Genomic DNA, 17,910 nt, shown 5'->3' on the forward strand with positions numbered 1-17,910 from the left:
AATTCTAACTGAACACTGGTACCAGACACTCTGCCAGTATCCATCAGAGGAGAAGAAAGTAGTGTTTCATGCTCAGTGCAGTGGCCTGAGCCTCAGGTTTATCTCCCAGCTCTGTCACGGATTCTGTGTGCAATCTTGAAAATTCACTTCACATTACACATCTCTTCTGCTGTAAGGATCATATCTCCTCTATTCCCACTCTAAGTTCTCTGGCACACAGACTGTCTCCTGGCAAGTATTTATCAAGAATAATAGGGCACAATCTCTTGACTGAGACCTGGAATTATAACCACGCTATAAGTAAATTAATAAACAAATAGCACTTTTGTCATGGGTAAGTAGTCCCGAAGTCATAGCTTTTTCATAAAAGCTCACTAACTTTACTAAAGCATCATCTGTAAATCATCTGAGACTACTTGTATGTTGTTCTCTGCACAACTTAGTCCAGGAAACAAAGAAGTAGCACAATGGCACCTTCTTTTTCACTGCAAATTGAAGAGGTCTGTTGGCACATCTACTGTCTGCGAGTGGGGAGTAAGAATATTTTCCATTTCATTTTAATAACAATGCGCATCTGCCACTCCTGCTGTAATTCAGGACTGTTTCCAGGATGGCAATTTCATTATAATTTTTCCTCAAGTGACAAGCCATGATATTTGTAAAGCTAAGAGAAGGCTATCGTTTTGGCGCTACCCTTAGTACTTCATGTTACCTTTTTTGCATGCTTGACTAGTTATGATGCCACACTTTCAAAAGACAATGGTAAAGCAACTCTAGAAATGCAAAAAGCCAAGCAACAGCTTGTCAGAAAACATCAGTATTCACTTGCACGCACAGGTCAGCTATGAAAGCATATTGTTCTCAAATTCCAAGCAGAAGCAGCAGGATGTTTTTATTTATTACAATCACAACCAGTTGCTTTCTCTCTATCGTGCCAGGCTGATGAATTAGTTAATTGTTGGAGCACCAGGGGCACGCTGCTGAACACACATGTGCATGCTACTAAATTAAGGGAAATTACTACATTGAATTCTTCCCCAGCCACTCCACATGCTAATTATACACAGGTTATACCCACCACCACAGCAGATAAATACCTGTGGTTTTGCTTTGGGAATTACACGAGGATTGCTTTCTTAGAATATTATTTGAGGCTAATTGATTGTGAGTTTTAAAAGATGATTAGATGCTTCCATGAGTAAAATCAGCAGCAACAACAATTATCACAGCACACATAAAAGTCACAAGGCATTGTTAATTTTCATGCTTCAGCTGGGAATGAGGAAGAATCCCTGCTGTGGAATAAACCCCACCATCCTATGCAGACTCACTGTGATGACTCTGGCAGCAAGATGGGTCATCAGCCTGTTCTTTATGCTTTTTTTGATGCATTTCTTGAAGCTATGTCAGGCAGGTGGGCACAAAACTCCCACATGTGCTTTGGAAAGATAACCATTCCTCCAGCTGAGCTTCAGCAGCACAAAACAGGACTGAACCCTGGTTTCTTACATTAATAACCCTTATACATCAGTTTGTGTTCATCCAGGAAAAGCAGTGAGCATGGGCAGAAACACAAACCACACCTAATACATGCACATGGCTCATTTGACCCTGTCCAGGTAATTGGCCTTTTGGAGATAAGGAATCCAAACACACAATGCAAGTACAATAAGAATCAATTACAAATAAGGTCTAATCAAACAAATTGAAGAATTCCTTAAAGAATGAAGGCTGGTGTTATAATTAAAAAACAAAACAAAATAAAAACCCCAAACAAATAACCAACAACAAAACATTCCCTGTGTTGGCTTTGTGCAGAGAATATATGGGATCTTTGAACTCAATGCCTCACCTTGGACTCCTTAAAACTGGTTATGTTGGAGAGAAATGTCAGCTTCTGACTGTATGTCTGCAGAGAAAATAGGGCCAAATTAGCAACTGGGTAACAATGCCAGTCCAGCCCTACCTTCAGCCTATGGCAAAGGGCTCCCTGGTGAGGTTAAGCAACTGAGCAAGAGCCCCGTGCTACGTTAGATGTGCAGTTTTTAGCATCTGACTTCATTTGCACAAGGCTAAACTGGTTACCTTGCATAGCATTGAGTAAATACATTCTAAAATGCTGTAAGACACTAACAGTTTTCATACTTTAGAGCACAAAAAAATCCTCAGCTGGGGACCAGGAAGAGACCTTGCTCTCTTGTATACACCAAATATCCTAGGCAGGCTCCTAATGACATCCAGAATTAGCTGCTGTTGAAAATAAAGCAACAAAATGAGACGTGTCTTACATGCTTGGCATCAAGCAGACATTTAAATTTTTGAATGAAAAGTAAAGAGATAGTTTGGCACTTGCCCCAAGCTGAGCAGCTCTGGAAGGTTTCAATGCAAGAAACAGCATCCTGAAAGCTGCCCCTGTCATTTCACCTGGATGTGGGAATCTTTCTCTTCCTAATCTCTTCTTCCTTTCTCCTAGCTACCAAGACAACTTCCTACAAGACAAAATCCCAACATAAACCATGGAGCAGCTGTCTTTAGGGCCTTCCTTGCTCACTCACCATCTGATGGGGATTTAGGCTGTGCTGTGAGCACTCTCAAGCTGCTGCCTGGGCTTGGGGAGAGCACAAACCAGGGACAGTCCCAGGTTGAATGTGGCCAACCTGCTCTAGTGGGTGCAAGAGTCTGGCTCTGCACTTCTGTGCCCAAGACCTTCATGTTGGGTCCAAGGGAAGAGTCCCTGACAGCTTTTCTTGGCTGCTACAGGGTAGTCTGACTTGAAGAGCGTGGTCAACGGTTCAATGTCCAAATGGAAACCAGTGACAAGTGGCATTCCTCAAGGGTTGGTACTGGGACAGAGCTGTTTAACATCTTTATCAGTAACATGGACAGTGGGACCGAGTGCACTCTCAGCAAGATTGCTAGTAACACCAAGCTGTGTGGTGTGGTTGACATGCTGGAGGGAAGGAAGGCCATCCAGAGGGACCTTGAGAGGCCTGAGAGGTGGGTCCATGCCAACCTCATGAAGTTTGACAAGGCCACGTATAAGATCCTGCACACAGGTCACAGGAATCCCAGGCACAATTACAGGCTGGGCAGAGAGTGGATTTAGAGCAGCTCTGAGAAAATGGACTTGGGGGTGTTGGTTGATGGGAAGCTCACAGCCCAGATAGCCAACTGTGACCCTAGCTATTTGGAAGAAATTCTTCACTATGAGGGTGGTGAGACACTGGAACAGGTTGTCCAGGGGAGCTGTGGCTGCCCCATCCCTGGAAGTGTTCAAGGCCAAGTTGGAAGTGACTTCAAGCAACCTGGTCTAGCAGAAGGTGTTCCTGCCCATGCAGGGGGGTTGGAACAAGAGAGTTTTAAAGGTTCCTTTTGACCCAAGCCATTATATGGTTCAATGATACTGCTGACATATCCTAATTGCCATCCAGGTCTTCCTGTGTAAGGTCATTTCCTCTGACCAAAAACCCCCTCTCTTTGCATCATCAACAAATTTGCCTGGCATGCTTGTATTTTTCATCCTTAGCCTTACTAGCAAAGACCAGTCTGAGGACTGTGCACGGAGAAATCCCACCAGTTCTTTCCCTCCACCCAATAGTCACCCTCTCAATACTAGTCAGCCAGCTTTCCCTTCAACTATTTGACCTACTATATACTGGAGAGCTGGGCAATCACCAACGTATGAAACCGCACAAAAGTGAGTGCCGCGTTCTCTTCCTGGGACAAGGTAATCCTGGTTATATATAAAAACTGGGGGATTAGAGGCTGGAAGAGCAGTCCCATGGAAAGAGATCTGGGTGTCTGGGTTGATGGCAAGCTGAATATGAGTCAACAGTGAGCCCTGGTAGCCAAAAGGGGCAACTGTGTCCTGGGGTGCATCAAGTACAGCATAGCTGGCTGATTGAGGGAGGTGATTGTCCCACTCTACTGTGCTGGTGCAGCCCAACCTTCAGTACTGTGTGCAGTTTTGGGCAGCTCAATATAAGAAGGACATCAAACTGTTAAGAGTGTGTCCAGAGGAGGGCGACCAAGATGGTGAAAGGTCTTGAGGGCAAGACCTACAAGGAACAGCTGAGATCACTCGGTTTGTTCAGCTTGCAGAACAGAAGGTTGAGAGGTGACGGCATCACAGTCTACAACTTCCTCACAGGGGGACAGTGGAGGAGCAGGAGCTGACTCTTCTCTCTGGTGACCAGCAATAGGACACCAGGAAATGGAATGAAGCTGCATCAGGGGAAGTTCAGACTGGACATTAGGTAACGGTCCTTCCCTGAGAGGGTGGTGGGTCACTGGAACAAGCTCCCCAGGGAAGTGGTGATGGCACCAAGTCTGTCAGAGTTCAAGGAGCTTCTGGATGATTCGCTTAGTAATATGGTTTAGTTTTAGATAGTTCTACAAGAAGCAGGGACTTGGACTCGATGATCCTTAGAAGAACCAACTGGGGTTATTCTGTGATTCTTTTTTCTTACCTGACTCACAATTCTTCATTTTATTTTACAAGAAAGAATAAAGCACACTAATTAAATCACTACCATATGATAAGCCCCAAAGCAATGCACTACGAGACCAAACTATTCATGCTTCACTACAAACTAGTCTCTCAACATCCACACAACATCTATCTTAGTCCTGCTTCTTCTAACTCACAGAAATTTTCTCAAACCTGAAGTTTTCTTTCCCATGGTTTGCATTGAAAATCTGATCCCTCTTGTTTTACCACATAAAGCCCTCTCTAAGAAGCCATTTCTGCTCTTAACCTAGAATTTAAGGACCACTTAATTGCAGGGAAGAGAAATGTCCTGCCCAAGTGACATAGATAGAAAAATGGATGAGATGTGCTGAAAAGACCCTGTCCACAAACAGAAACCCCATCAGAGTCTGGGAAAAAGAGGCACTGCCTGTGTTCCAGCAGCAGCATCTCTTCTCAGCCATCTCCTCTGCTCCCCTGCCAAGGTGCTCCAGCAATGGGTCCTTTCTGGGGCACACAACCTTCTCCAGAAGATGCCCTCCCTAAAAAATCTCTGGCTCTGGTTCAAGATAATTTAGGTTCATTTTTCAGAACAGTCTGAACAAAACCATGTCTGGAATATGAATGGGCTCAAGCTAAAAAGCCTTTCAAAATGCCTCTGAATTTAAGTAAAAGTTATTAAACTCTCCTGAGCTCCGCTCCTTTTCTCCAACTCCAAATAGATAGGACATGTGAGTTCTGTTTGCTTTTAAAACAGTGAGTTATCTGACCTTTATTTTGCCTCTCCACTTCAAGCTTGCAAGGCCAAGAACAGAAAAGGAATCACCTCCCACCATCCTTGGCAGGGACAGTAAACACAATTAGAGATGATACACACGATAGAAGTCTGCACTTGTTTCCTGCCCTTTCACTGAATCTCAATGAAAAAGCCCTTTGATAAAGTTAATTGGATGATTCTCTCATTCTGCTGGAATAAAAGAGCTCACAGAAACACAAGAGATGACTTCATTAGACTGAAAGGTAATGAAGGATTTACTCTCCCAGGCACCATGTGGTCACATTCACCATCATTAGTTCCCTTGGTTCTGCGTGAGCAGTAACAATTGAGATGACAACGTATTTTACAGGATCAGAGATGTCACTTCCCAAAACTAAAGTACAATGAAACTTCCCCAAATTAAAATACAATGGGATGCGGCTGGCTGCTCTGGCAGGCTTTGAGAGCTCTGCAGTGCTGTACGGATGGTCAGGGTCAGGTTTCCAGCAGCAAGCAGGGCTTCTTGAAGGCAGAAGAAGGCTTTGAGGAAAGGTGAAAGCAGGGCTGGCTCTGGGTCCACTTCCTAACCCCTAACTGCCTTTATTTCAAAGCAGCAGATGAGAAAAGCCCTGCACACGCAGTGCAGTGGTTGGCACATGTGTCCTTGCCCTTGGGCTCACTGCATCCACTGCAGGTCCCCTGTGCCAAGGCCATGGCACCATCCAGGACACACTCCCCATCCTCACTGCTCATAAAGGAATGGATAATGAAAAGACTGGGAAAAAAATAAAACTAAAGGATACTTATAATCCAGTGAATGGAGAGGGCTGGTAAAAACAGTGTATTTTTTGCTTTTCCTCCCTGCTCCAGGCGCTGCTCATGAGTTCCCACGAGTCACTGGTCAAAACAAAAACAATGCTGGGACCAGAAGAAGGACAAAGTGCTCCTCGGAGTCCTTCAGTATTGGAGCCATTCCTGTGATGTTTTCCTAGCTCATCAATGCTTTCCTGCATTGCTGATAGCAGAAGTGTGAGTGAGGGCCAAACGCAGTCGTAACAAACCCGCTGCTTTTCACTCTGTTTGCGTGCACATCCAAAGCCAAAACTAATCGTTCACCACCGTGTCACATCCAGAATCCAATTATAGCTGAAAATCTAGTCAAAGCTTTGTGAAAGACTTCCCAAAAGTCAAGTCTGCATTATTTGCTCATAGGTGTAACCAATCACCATTTGGCCAAACTACAACTGGCTGTTTGTTTGCAAAATATGTTTTAAGTGAACCAGGTCATTCAGCACTGGAGAATTGCCTGCTCAGAATTTACCACTCTCTTTCCCCACTCCTGTATAAATTACAAATTGTATCAGTAATGAGCCTGTATTTCTTTCATGTCACTGATAAAGTATGATATAGTATAGCAACAGAATGTTTTGTCTGCCTGGAAACAAAATTTTCCACTGATGATTCTCAATTTATCTTATCAGCCAGGTTTTTATTTATTTAATAGTCTCCATGTTTATTCAGTATCATTCCAGTCTCTTAAATCAAAATGTCTTCTGCTACTTTTATATATACATTACACTGATACTATGACATTTTCAAATTTATAATTAATTTTAAACCCCTCATTTGTTCAACAAGAACTGTCTAACATTAATTCCAACTCAAATTAGTCTATTATAATAGCATCATTAACTACCCAACATTAGATATTTCATCGTTTTGCCCAGGACTAATGTTAGACTGGGAAACCTGTAAATCATCCTAATTGCAAACATTGTAAATATTAACACAGTAATTGGTTTTTTTGCAGTCTTTTGGAAATTAATCTCCAGTCCAAAATGTATTCAAAATCAGCACTAGTCAGAAAAAGCTCTGCCAACTCATTCAAGGGTGTTTTATCAGTTGTTTGGATTTAATTTAAACATGTTTAGATTTAGCATTTTCTTCCTTAAATATACTTCAGTCATTAATACAACAGTCACCATTATAATCTAGAGAGAAATATCTCACCAGCTTTCTCCCCATGTAGAGAAAAGAACTTCTAATGCACGCTTCTCTGCCAAGATATCTTCTATATTTAAATACAATTCTGTTATTTCCATATAGGAATGGATCAATATTATTCTTCAATCTTTTCTTCTTCCTTCTTTTCCACCCTCCATCTATAGCTTGCTAGCTGCCTCTGAATGTACTACTTTTGTGCCATTTTCTTCTCTCTAATCATCCACAATTCTGGGCTTTCAGATGAAAGCAACAGCTATTCCTTTCTCATTATTTCCACACCTTATCCTTTAACCTACATTTTGGATGAAAGATCTATAAGCATTTGAGGTGTTAAGACCTCCAAAATGATAGACCCGTTTGAGTGCTCAGGGGCACTCAACCCTGACTGCTGTCCTGCCACACTGCACCACAATGATTTTCTGGATGATCCTTCACATCATCATTCATCCCAGGGAACTACAGGTCAGTCAGCCTCATCTCCGGGCCTGGCAAGATCATGGAGCAGATCCTCCTGGAAACTATGCTAAGGCACATGAAAAATAAGGAGGTGACTGGTGACAGCCAGCGTGGCTTCACAGAGGCAAGTCCTGCCTGACAAATGGGATGACGTAATTGGTGGATAAGGGAAGAGCAACTGATGTAATCTACCTCAAACTGTGCAAAGCATTTGACACTGTCCCACATGACATCCTTGTCTAAATTGGAAATACATGGATTTGAGATGGACCACTCAGTGGATAACTGGCTGGATGGCTGCAGTTGTGGTCAATGGTTCAGAGTCCAAGTGGAGGCAAGTGACAAGTGGTGTTCCTCAGGGGTCAGTACTGGGACCAGGGCTGTTTGACATCTTTGTTGGAGACATGGACAGTGCCATCAAGTGTATCCTCAGCAAGTTTGCTGAGGATAGCAAGCTGTGTGGAGTAGTTGACACAGTGGAGGGAATGGATGCCAACCACAGGAACCCTGACAGGCTGAATGCCAACCTCATGAAGTCCAACACAGTCAAGTTCAAGGTCCTGCAACTGGGCCAGGGCAATCCCAAGCACAAATACAGGCTGGAGGGAGAATGGATAGAGAACAGCCCTGAGGAGAAGGACTTGGAAGTGTTGGTTGATGAGAAGCTCAATGTGAGCCAGCAATGCGTGCTTGCAGCCCAGAAAGCCAACTGTGTCCTGGGCTGCATCAAAAGAAGTGTGGCCAGCAGGGCCAGGGAGGTGATTCTGCCCCTCTGCTCTGCTGTTCTGAGACTCCACCTGGAATACTGTGTACAGTTCTGGAGCCCCCAGAACAAGAAAGACATGGAGCTGTTGGAACAAGACTAGAGGAGAGCCATGAAGATGATCGGAGGACTATATAGCGGCCTTCCAGTACCTGAAGAAGGGCTACAACAAATCTGGAGAGGCATTTTTTTATAAGGGTATGTAGTGATAGGACACAGGGAAACAGTTTCAAACTGAGAGTAGATTTAGATTGGATATTAGGAAGAAATTCTTCACTAGGTAGGTGGTGAGACACTGGCCCAGGTTGCCCAGAGAAGCTGTGGATGCCTCCTCCCTGGAAGTGTGCAAGGCCAGGCTGGATGGGGCATGGAGCAACTTGGGTCTGGTGGGAGGTGTCCCTACCTAGGTCAGGAGGATTGAACTAGATGATCTCTAAGGTCCCTTCCAACCCAAACCATTCTGTGATTAATTATTCATGATTTTCCAGGCATCTGAACTGCCTCTTTTCCCAGACTGAGGAAATAGAGTGCATGGAATTGCTTCTCAACTCCCGATTATCTTTGTCTATACTGCTTTATTTAATGATCCTCTAAGAAGGATTCAAGTCATTTCTGAAGACTCCTAGCTTTGAGCAGGGGGCAGTCAACAATACCAGTTGTTTTAGTCAAAGCTAGCAGCACAAGTATTAAGGCACTTTGTCAGGCCATAAGAAAGGTCAGAATACCTGCCACGGGCCCAAGAGCTCCCTTTTCCCATCACATCACGCACCAAAAACTTCCACACAAGAGTCTTCAGAATATTATATTCTCCATTTTCAGCAGAGGAAGAGAAAAAGCATCCCTATCTGCTTCCTGCCATCGGTCATAAAGCAAAGAAGAATATATCATTTGTAATAGTAGCCATGTTAATGAGAAGTGATTAAGGCTAAACTTCAGGAAACGCATGTCACATTCCCACCCCTGCCAAAAAAATCCTCTGTGAACCTGAACAAATAATTCTGCACTTGAGTTTCCTTTCTGGGTAATTGGAGGATTGTTGTCACATGACAATGATTGAGACACACTTGCACAGTAAAGTGCTGAGGATCTCTGTGAAAAATGTTAATTCAGTTTCTAAGCTTTTCACAAGGAAGAGAAGAATTAAATGAATGGCAGATTGGAAAGACTGATTGTGAACTACTTCTTTTTATCTTGATCTATAGCCCAGGTGACAGAGGAGTTAAGTGCAGGAAGAGACATCCCTGATGAATTGCCAGTCTTCAACATGACAGGTGAGTGGAAAAGCCACACTATTGAGGAAATACTGACTTTTAATATACAAAAATTACACTGTGATTTCAAACCTGAACCAAGAAAAACCATCTCACAGAATCACAGAATCCTAGGGGTTGGAAGGGACCTTGAAAGATCATCTAGTCCAACCCTCCTGCCAGAGCAGGATCACCTAGAGTACATCACACAGGAACATGTCCAGGAGGGTTTTGAATGTCTCCAGTGAAGGAGACTCCACAATCCCTCTGGGCAGCCTGTTCCAGTGCTCTGTCACTCTCACAGTAAAGAGGTTCTTCCTGGCATTCACATGGAACCTCCTATGCTCCAGTTTGCATCCATTGCCCCTTGTCCTACCCCTGGTCACCACTGAAAAAAGCCTGGCTCCATCCTCCTGATACTCACCCTTTATGTATTTGTAAACATGGATGAGGTCGCCCCTCAGTCTCCTTTTCTCCAAGCTAAAGAGACCCAGCTCCCTCAGCCTTTCCTCATAAGGCAGATGTTCCACTCCCTTATTCATCTTTGTGGCTCTGCACTGGACTCTTTCCAGCAGTTACCTGTCCTTCTTGAACTGAGGGGCCCAGAACTGGACACAAGATTCCAGATGCAGCCACCAAGGCAGAAGAGAGGGGGAGGAGAACCTCTCTTGACCTACTAACCACTCCCTTTCTAATACACCCCAGGATGCCATTGGCTTTCCTGGCCACAAGGGCAGATTGCTGGCTCACGGTCATCCTCCTGTCCACCAGGACCCCCAGGTCCCTCTCTCCTACACTGCTCTCCAGCAGGTCAGCCCCCAACCTGTACTGGTACATGGGGTTGTTCTTCCCCAGATGCAAGACTCTACACTTGCCCTTGTTGAATTTCATCAGGTTTCTCCCTGCCCAACTCTCCAGCCTGTCCAGGTCTCACTGGATGGCAGCACAGCCTTCTGGTGTGTCAGCCACTCCTCCCAGTTTAGTGTCATCAGCAAACTTCCTGAGGGCACACTCTGTTCCCTCATCCAGGTCGCTGATGAAAATATTGAACAGCACCAGTCCCAGTACTGACCCCTGAGGGACTCCACTAGTCACAGACCTCCAACTAGATTCTTTCCCATTGACTACAACTCTCTGACTTCTTCCCTTCAACCAGTTCATGATCCACCTGAACAGCATCTTGAGAAATTCTTTATGCAGCACCAACAGGGACTGGCAAATGTTTGGTTAAAATTAAATAAAATATTGCTGTCTGATGCTAGCCATCATTCCCTAGCAGCAAAGTTCCCATCCCTCACATGGAGGAAAATGGTATTTAGGATGAGACATGTGGCAATGGATTTTACTAGTTGATCCCTTTCTTAGCAGAAGTTGGTCACTGACAGTTGGTTTCTTACCACTTTGCCGCATGTATTGAACAGAGCTCCAAGTATGATGCTAGAAAAAACACTGGATCTTACAAACTCAATAAAAAAGGTCTGTTTAAAAAGCATTTTCAGCTGTTAAGCCCCAGTTGCATGGTTATTCCAAAGTCAATTGCACTTCAGAAACAGAACTTGATTCAAGTCTGGGGAAAAAACCCAGCATTTACTGAAGATGCAAAAAAGGGCAAATACTGAAATGTTCTTCCAGTTGTCCCCAAGACAAGCACTCATCAAAGAGAGTCCAAAGACCAGTAAGAGGAAAAACAAGGGCTTCATAGATGGTAAAGTGGAAATCATTATAAGGTATCATGTAGTACCCATGAGCAAGACTAGCTTTGCTTCAGGATAGAGATTCATGCAGCTTTCTCACCTTTGCTTGGGAAAAGGAGGTGATAAATGGAAAAATGTGTTTTCAGCTAGAAACCTCTGCCTTCTTCCAGCACAACAACCCTCTCCAAAAACATCACATTGCTCACTTTATTCAAACCCACCAACCAAGTACCTTTTGGTAATACTGTATATTTTAGCTCGCCTGGCATCTACAAGAACTCCTCTGCGTCAGTGACTGCTACGTCAGTCTTAAAAGGTCCAAAGCAGAAAAGAACAAGGCCAATGTTATAAACATTTTTAGTCAGTGATGGATTGCAGAAGTTTTTTAAACAACTGTCCTTTCTTGAGAGGTGCAAAGGAGCAGAAACTTGTGCTGTCAACAGAGCTAAGTTATTATTGTTCTAGATGCAGACTAGCTTCACTAAAGAGATATTTATTGTTTCACCTGCCTTGAACTGTAACTGCAGACTCTTTGACTAATGGCTTGTAGCAGGTTTAATCTTCACAGAGGTCCACAACCTTGTAAATACTGTGACAAGCCTAACTGGTCCACTGTGTAGCTATAGATCAGCTTTTAAGGTTATCTACTGTTTGGAGGAGTATCTCTCTCTTTCCACCAAGCCCATAACATGGGTTGTAGGAGGCTTACATTTAGCAGACCAACACTCTATTAAAATTATGAGGCCAGGACCTGAATATGACAGATCCCACCCACGATTTTTATTGCTTTGAAGATCATGTAGGCACTAAATAACTATCCCTAATGTCATCCATTGAATATGCTTGCCTGATCATTCTAAAGCAAGCAAACTCTGTGAATGTATTGGTTTAATTTAGTTGCAGGCCATCAGAAAAACAGATTATAACAATATCTCCAGGAGGATAACCTTGAGTTAATCCTACATCAAGAAGGAGCCTTTCCACCTTGTTTACAGGAAGGCCCTACCTCTCAGGCATCATGGTGCAAATGAAGGCAGCTCATTTTGCCAGTGCCAAGGACTTACAGATCAATAACACTGAGCAGTTAAAGCCAGAGAGCAACCAACAGGAGGCAATTCCAGGAAAACAGCAACAGCCACAGACACCCATTTGGGCCCTGTACTTCTGTAGCAATATCACAAATGTTGTCAAGATACTATATTCCTGAGAATACAGTTATGCAATATCACTTCACCAAGTTACAACAGTGTTACACACAACAGGTGGAGTATTGAAAACAATATCACCAGAGGTTAGCACCATCTACAGGTTATACTGCATAAGCATCATCATGGTAAGGTCAGCAAAAGTCACTATATTTGCCTTAGTGCATCACTCTCATCAGGTTAATGCTAAGGCAGAAAGGATTAGAACCCCAGGTTTTTTGAAGCCTAATAACTTGGACTCAAAGGACTCAACCACTACAGTGAAGGCCAAGCTTTGGAAACACCTACCTTGCGAGAAGCATTTTTGTCTGTGGTCTCCACATCACCGTCCAAGAATGGCATGGCAAATGAGCTGAGATCCTGCCAAAACAGAAAAGAAAAACATATGTCCTATGTTAATGTTTTCTTCCTTCCATCAGAGTTTTTCACAACTGTAGCCTGGGTTTTTATTTACCCATAGCTATGGCTGGTAAGCAATACCACAGACTCTGATGGTTCTCCTTGGCTGTGAAACCAATGGCAGATACAAGTAACAAGTGAAATGGGAGCTCTGAGCAGCACTTGCACTACATCACTACACCATGAAAAAGCAGCTGCACAGCCAAAGTTAAAAGTTCTGTGCTAAAACTTTCAAAGGGAGGTACCCAAATCCCACAGAAAAAAATTCCCAAGAAATTAAATACAGCCACCTGCTCAGCAGCTTATCTTGCCTTTAGTGGGATGCAAAATCTTTGTTTAAAAATATTTATGGCAATAAACAAAACCCGAAGGAGAACATGTTGATGTTCTGGGAAAGGTTTATAAGAGCAAGAAAACTGCAACACTGTGCTCGTGGAGGAAACAACCAACTCATTTGCACAAATGAGAGAGGAGCACCCAGTTCTGCGTGACTAAAGACAATAAAGCCCTAAGAAAAGCACACATGCTCATCTTTAACTAACAAAAACAAACTGCAATTATATTCTCCCTCCTGCCGTCTGTTCTGTTTATGCTACTCCATGTTCCAGCCATGGGGTTTTTAGAGCTCCTTTCTACATGGATAAGGAAATGATGTTAGTGTCAAGTTTAGCATCTGTTTGGTCAGAAAAGTAGATAATGAGTAATTCTGTGACCAAAAACATGAGAATGCCTAATATTGTGTGCTGAAGAGCTGAGTCTTGGATCCCTAAATCTTGATTTAATGTCAGGAATACCTCCCCACTGCAGAACTTCCCAGATGCAAGGCATCACCCTTTCCATGTAATGATTCAATGCTTCTCTACCACATCTGCATGCCATTTAAAATAGTTCAAAACATAAATAAATAGCAATTTCACGTAAACCTAATTTGAGATTAAATAGAGCTTAATTGAAAATTAGCACTGGCAGGGAAGTCTGCAAGGCTTGCTTGCCTTCAGAATTCAGAGCAGCCACAGGTCTAATCATATCATATTGTGCAATTATGCTAAATCCAAAATATGCTCAAAAATGTGTATAACTGAGGCACAACCCTTACAAGTGTTTGAAAATATTCCGGTTGTATAATGAAGAACAAAAATAAGGAACAAAATATTGAATTACTGGAACTGAAGCACATGGGAGTAATTCATGCCAAGTTGGAAACGGGGAAAAAAAAAGGCAGCAGCAGCCAGGCTTGGCCAAGTTGGCCCCAAATCATTGGGCCACACACCAAAGTATTCCTGACAGATTCATATGCTCCCAGCTCTATCTATGCACATTCAGTGGGAACTATCTACACAGGCCCAAACTACAAAGAACCAACCCAACTATATAACATCACCCTTGTCACCATGCTTTGATGCTCATGTTCTACACCAACTTGCCAATAAAAATGTAAGGAAATGTCTCAAAACCAAAAGAAAAGGCATTTTTATTTTTGTTTAGGTCTTCACTGTTATTAAGATTTGACAAAGGCTGAACCAGACACAGCAGAACCTTAAAGAAAAAATCCCATACTAATTTGCTTATTCTTGTAATGAGTTAAGATCAAAATTACCTACATACTCTGTGTAAAAATTATTCAGCCATAAATGGCATTTATAAACAGTGTCAATAAATGGATTATAATCATTATTATTCCTACTTCATTTGTTACTGCAGGACTTAAGTGAAGAATCTCTGTGAAGAAGTTTAAGAGCCTAATGGAAATTTACACAAACACATATCTCCTTATGTTTTCTTTAATTTAACCAAAGGATTTAGCAACATTTTCCTCTACCCATCTTTGGTAGTGCTGTAGTTGGAATCTGATATAAGCTAAGTCATTTTCCACAGAATAGATGAAGGAAATAACTTATTTTGAGCTTTACGTATTAGCATCCTTATACTACTAATTGTTGTAATCCACAAAGAGAAAACCTGCTGTTGAGGAAGGCTGGAGACAAGGTAGTAGAAACTGTGTTTAAGGGGACACTTATCTAGTAATCAGGGTTAAAAAGCTGTTCAGAAAATCTGGAATAGGTAGGAACAAAACCGTAACTACTTTTCAGCAGAAAGCTTCAAAACCAGGAGGGGGTAAGTAGGTACAACTATTATTCTAGGAGCTCAATTTCAGTTCCCAGTTACAATTCCAAGCTTAAAAACATGTATCTATTAAACACTAATACATTTGAAAGTATTGTGAAACCCAGCTGATTATTCTCATTTGTACCTCTCAGGCATCACAGAGGTGTGCTAGCTTCATCTGCCTTTACATGCAGAACAGGAGATCTCCACTTGTAAGCAAAACAACTGCAGGTATAACTCTCTGAAACCTTTCTTTGTTCACACAGTGCTGGAGAACTTTTCAAAAGGATAATAATTGTACTTGTAGCCCTGTGATAAAGTCTGAAACTGTAGCTGCTACCTAACCATTTTTTCATCTCTCACTTCTTCATGGGATTTTATACATGAAGGCATCCATTTAGAGAAGGAAAAAAATACATATATCAAATGGCAGGCTGCAAATACTGCTCTCTCAGTTCCAGCCTGTCAGTTAAGCAAGAAAATGGTAGATGTTTAACTTCTCTTTGTATGTATCTCTAGAGAATGCTGACTAGAAATCTATTTCTTTCTTGTGTTCCCTGTTCATCCAGAAGCACATGATGATGCAGTTGATGATACAGTAAATCATAAAAAAAATAAAAACTGCTCCAAAAGTGTTGCAAAACCCCACAGTTCTCTTCAAAGGCCAATGGTGCAGCCCTGGACCTTATCACCTATCCGACTGCTCTGATCTTATGCCAAGAGATATATATTGAAGTCTCGCTCTGCCATTAGTGTGAGATTGAAACTTTCTTAGCTTTCTTGCTCTCCAGCTCTGCTTTACTGCACTTGGAAGTTCCAAGTGCCCTAGAAAATCATGTGTTTGGAGAGACATTAAAAAAACTTCCACCAAAGGCACGCAGTGACATCTTGGTATGAGGAAGAGTCCTTCCCATTTGAGACTGCAGAGCCCTGGCTGAAGAATGAACAGCATCACTCCCCTTATCTATCAGTCCTGCATTATATCCTTGGATAGACAGCTCCTGTAGAGAACATGGTCTATGATCAGCCCTGTAATGAACAAAAGCCACCAGAGATTGCAGCTCCTAGTGCTGCTAACCTGGAACTAAGAGCATGCAAAGACTGTTCTGCAAAGTTTCCTTAGCTTTCTTGTCACATGCTCCTGGTCCTCGGTCAGTCCTTCACATCCCTCAGCACCACCTGACAGCCAGACACCATTTCTGCCATCCCCAATTAGAAAAAAACCCTCTTGAGCAGTTTAGATTTACTTTACAGCCACAAAGTGGCTTCAATTTTATTTTGTTTTCAATTCACTTTTATTTACAAGAGGTTGTCATGGCAGCTGCTGTTACATTTGCTGAAGAATATGGCCCCAGGGGTATCAGAGCTTTCCCCAGAGGACAGCAGAGCTGTGGCACAGCAGAGCCATGGCTCATTGCTTCTGCTACCAGCCAGGCTCCCTCCTGGGGAGAGCAATCTGCCACAACACCTACTCAACAGGCTTTTTTCCAGGACTTTTCTTATCAATAGCACAGGAGGGTAATGGATCTAAAACAGCAACTAGATTCATTTAACCACAGACTGGTTTGGGTTGGAAGGAACCTTAAAGATCATCTAGTTCCAAACTCCCTGCATGGGCAGAGACACCTTCCACTAGACCAGGCTGCTCCAATCCCCATCCAACCTGGCCTTGAGAACTTCCAGGGAGGGGGCAGCCACAGCTTCCCTGAGCAACCTGTGCCAGTGCCTCACCACCCTCACAGGAAAGAATTTCTTCCTAATATCAGGTATTTGGAAGGTTACAGATTCTTCACACTAATTTCTCCTCCAAAGGTCATTCTTTTCTGGGTTACCATCCCCAGATCTAGAGGGTGATCCTTCCTGATTCCAGATCTTTTTCCTTTGACAGCCTTTGGATCAGAATACTTGGGATTATGTGAAAAGAAGAAAGAATAAAATTTTTGTTCTTTGATATCTTGGCAAAACCAAGAACCTTTTCTCAGAAATGTTTCAGAGTGTAGGAAAGAAAAGCACATTTTAGGATACAGAAAGCAAATCTATTGGCTGGCATAGCATAACCAAATAGCAACAGGAGCAAAATCTGGCTAGCCAAGCCATTTTTCACCTTTTCCAGCCAGTTTCACTGTTCCTTTCCTTACTATGGAGCATTCCTGCCAAAAAGGCTTGCCCAGACACGCTGGTTGGGAGGCTGCTGCAGTTGGAGACCTTGGTGTCAGAAGAAGGTTTCCAGCAATTCCGTTGCAGAGCTTAAATAACAGACTAGAAAAGCCTTGAATCCAGTAAACAAGACAGGATAAACAGGATTATTATTATTTTTATTATTATTACTGCTGATAAAGCTTCTCAGCAGTGGCTGAAGCCAAGGAGCCAGCAAGGCACTCTGGGGCATGCTGTGACTCACAAGTCAGAGACCAATTTCCAAGGTATTTTGGGTGGAAGTAGGACCCTTTTATGGCCCTGCTCAACACTGGTCTGAGCTGGGTATCAAAAGACTATTTCACAAACAGCTCCCTGCTGCCATCCTTTGCAACTGTCCCTTCAAGTACAAGGTGTGGCCACGCAACAACATGGGCATGTATAGTGTCCTTGGTGGTGGTCTGTGCCCCACAAACATGGTCAACTCTTCAGCCATGTTTCAGAGATGACTCGGGTCAGAATAGCTTCATGGTAGTCCCATGGTCCATCTCTACTGAAAGGCTGGATTCCTCTCCTATAAGTAACTTCAGAGTCCTAGTGCAGGTAGCATCACACAGTCCCGACTAACAGTGTGACCTATGAGACAACACTTTTCAGCTTCACTAAGTTCAC

At 42.9% G+C, this 17,910-nt stretch overlaps 1 protein-coding gene across 3 annotated transcripts in view; it reads right to left on the reverse strand.

Annotated features, from left to right (window-relative positions):
• PRKAG2 (protein kinase AMP-activated non-catalytic subunit gamma 2) overlaps positions 1–17,910 on the reverse strand; it is a 225,423-nt gene that overhangs the window by 146,303 nt on the left and 61,210 nt on the right. For 2 of the 3 annotated variants that reach the window (XM_051612434.1, XM_051612436.1), the window contains exons 2-3: positions 12,886–12,957; positions 1,853–1,909 (exon numbers count right to left, since the gene is read on the reverse strand). In XM_051612434.1, the coding sequence (XP_051468394.1) occupies positions 1,853–1,909; positions 12,886–12,957 (129 nt within the window). The remainder of the gene's footprint in view (positions 1–1,852; positions 1,910–12,885; positions 12,958–17,910) is intronic. The other variant, XM_051612435.1, reaches the window with a different exon arrangement.

Source organism: Apus apus, chromosome 2, assembly GCF_020740795.1.
Source record: "Apus apus isolate bApuApu2 chromosome 2, bApuApu2.pri.cur, whole genome shotgun sequence".
Classification (NCBI taxonomy): domain Eukaryota; kingdom Metazoa; phylum Chordata; class Aves; order Apodiformes; family Apodidae; genus Apus; species Apus apus.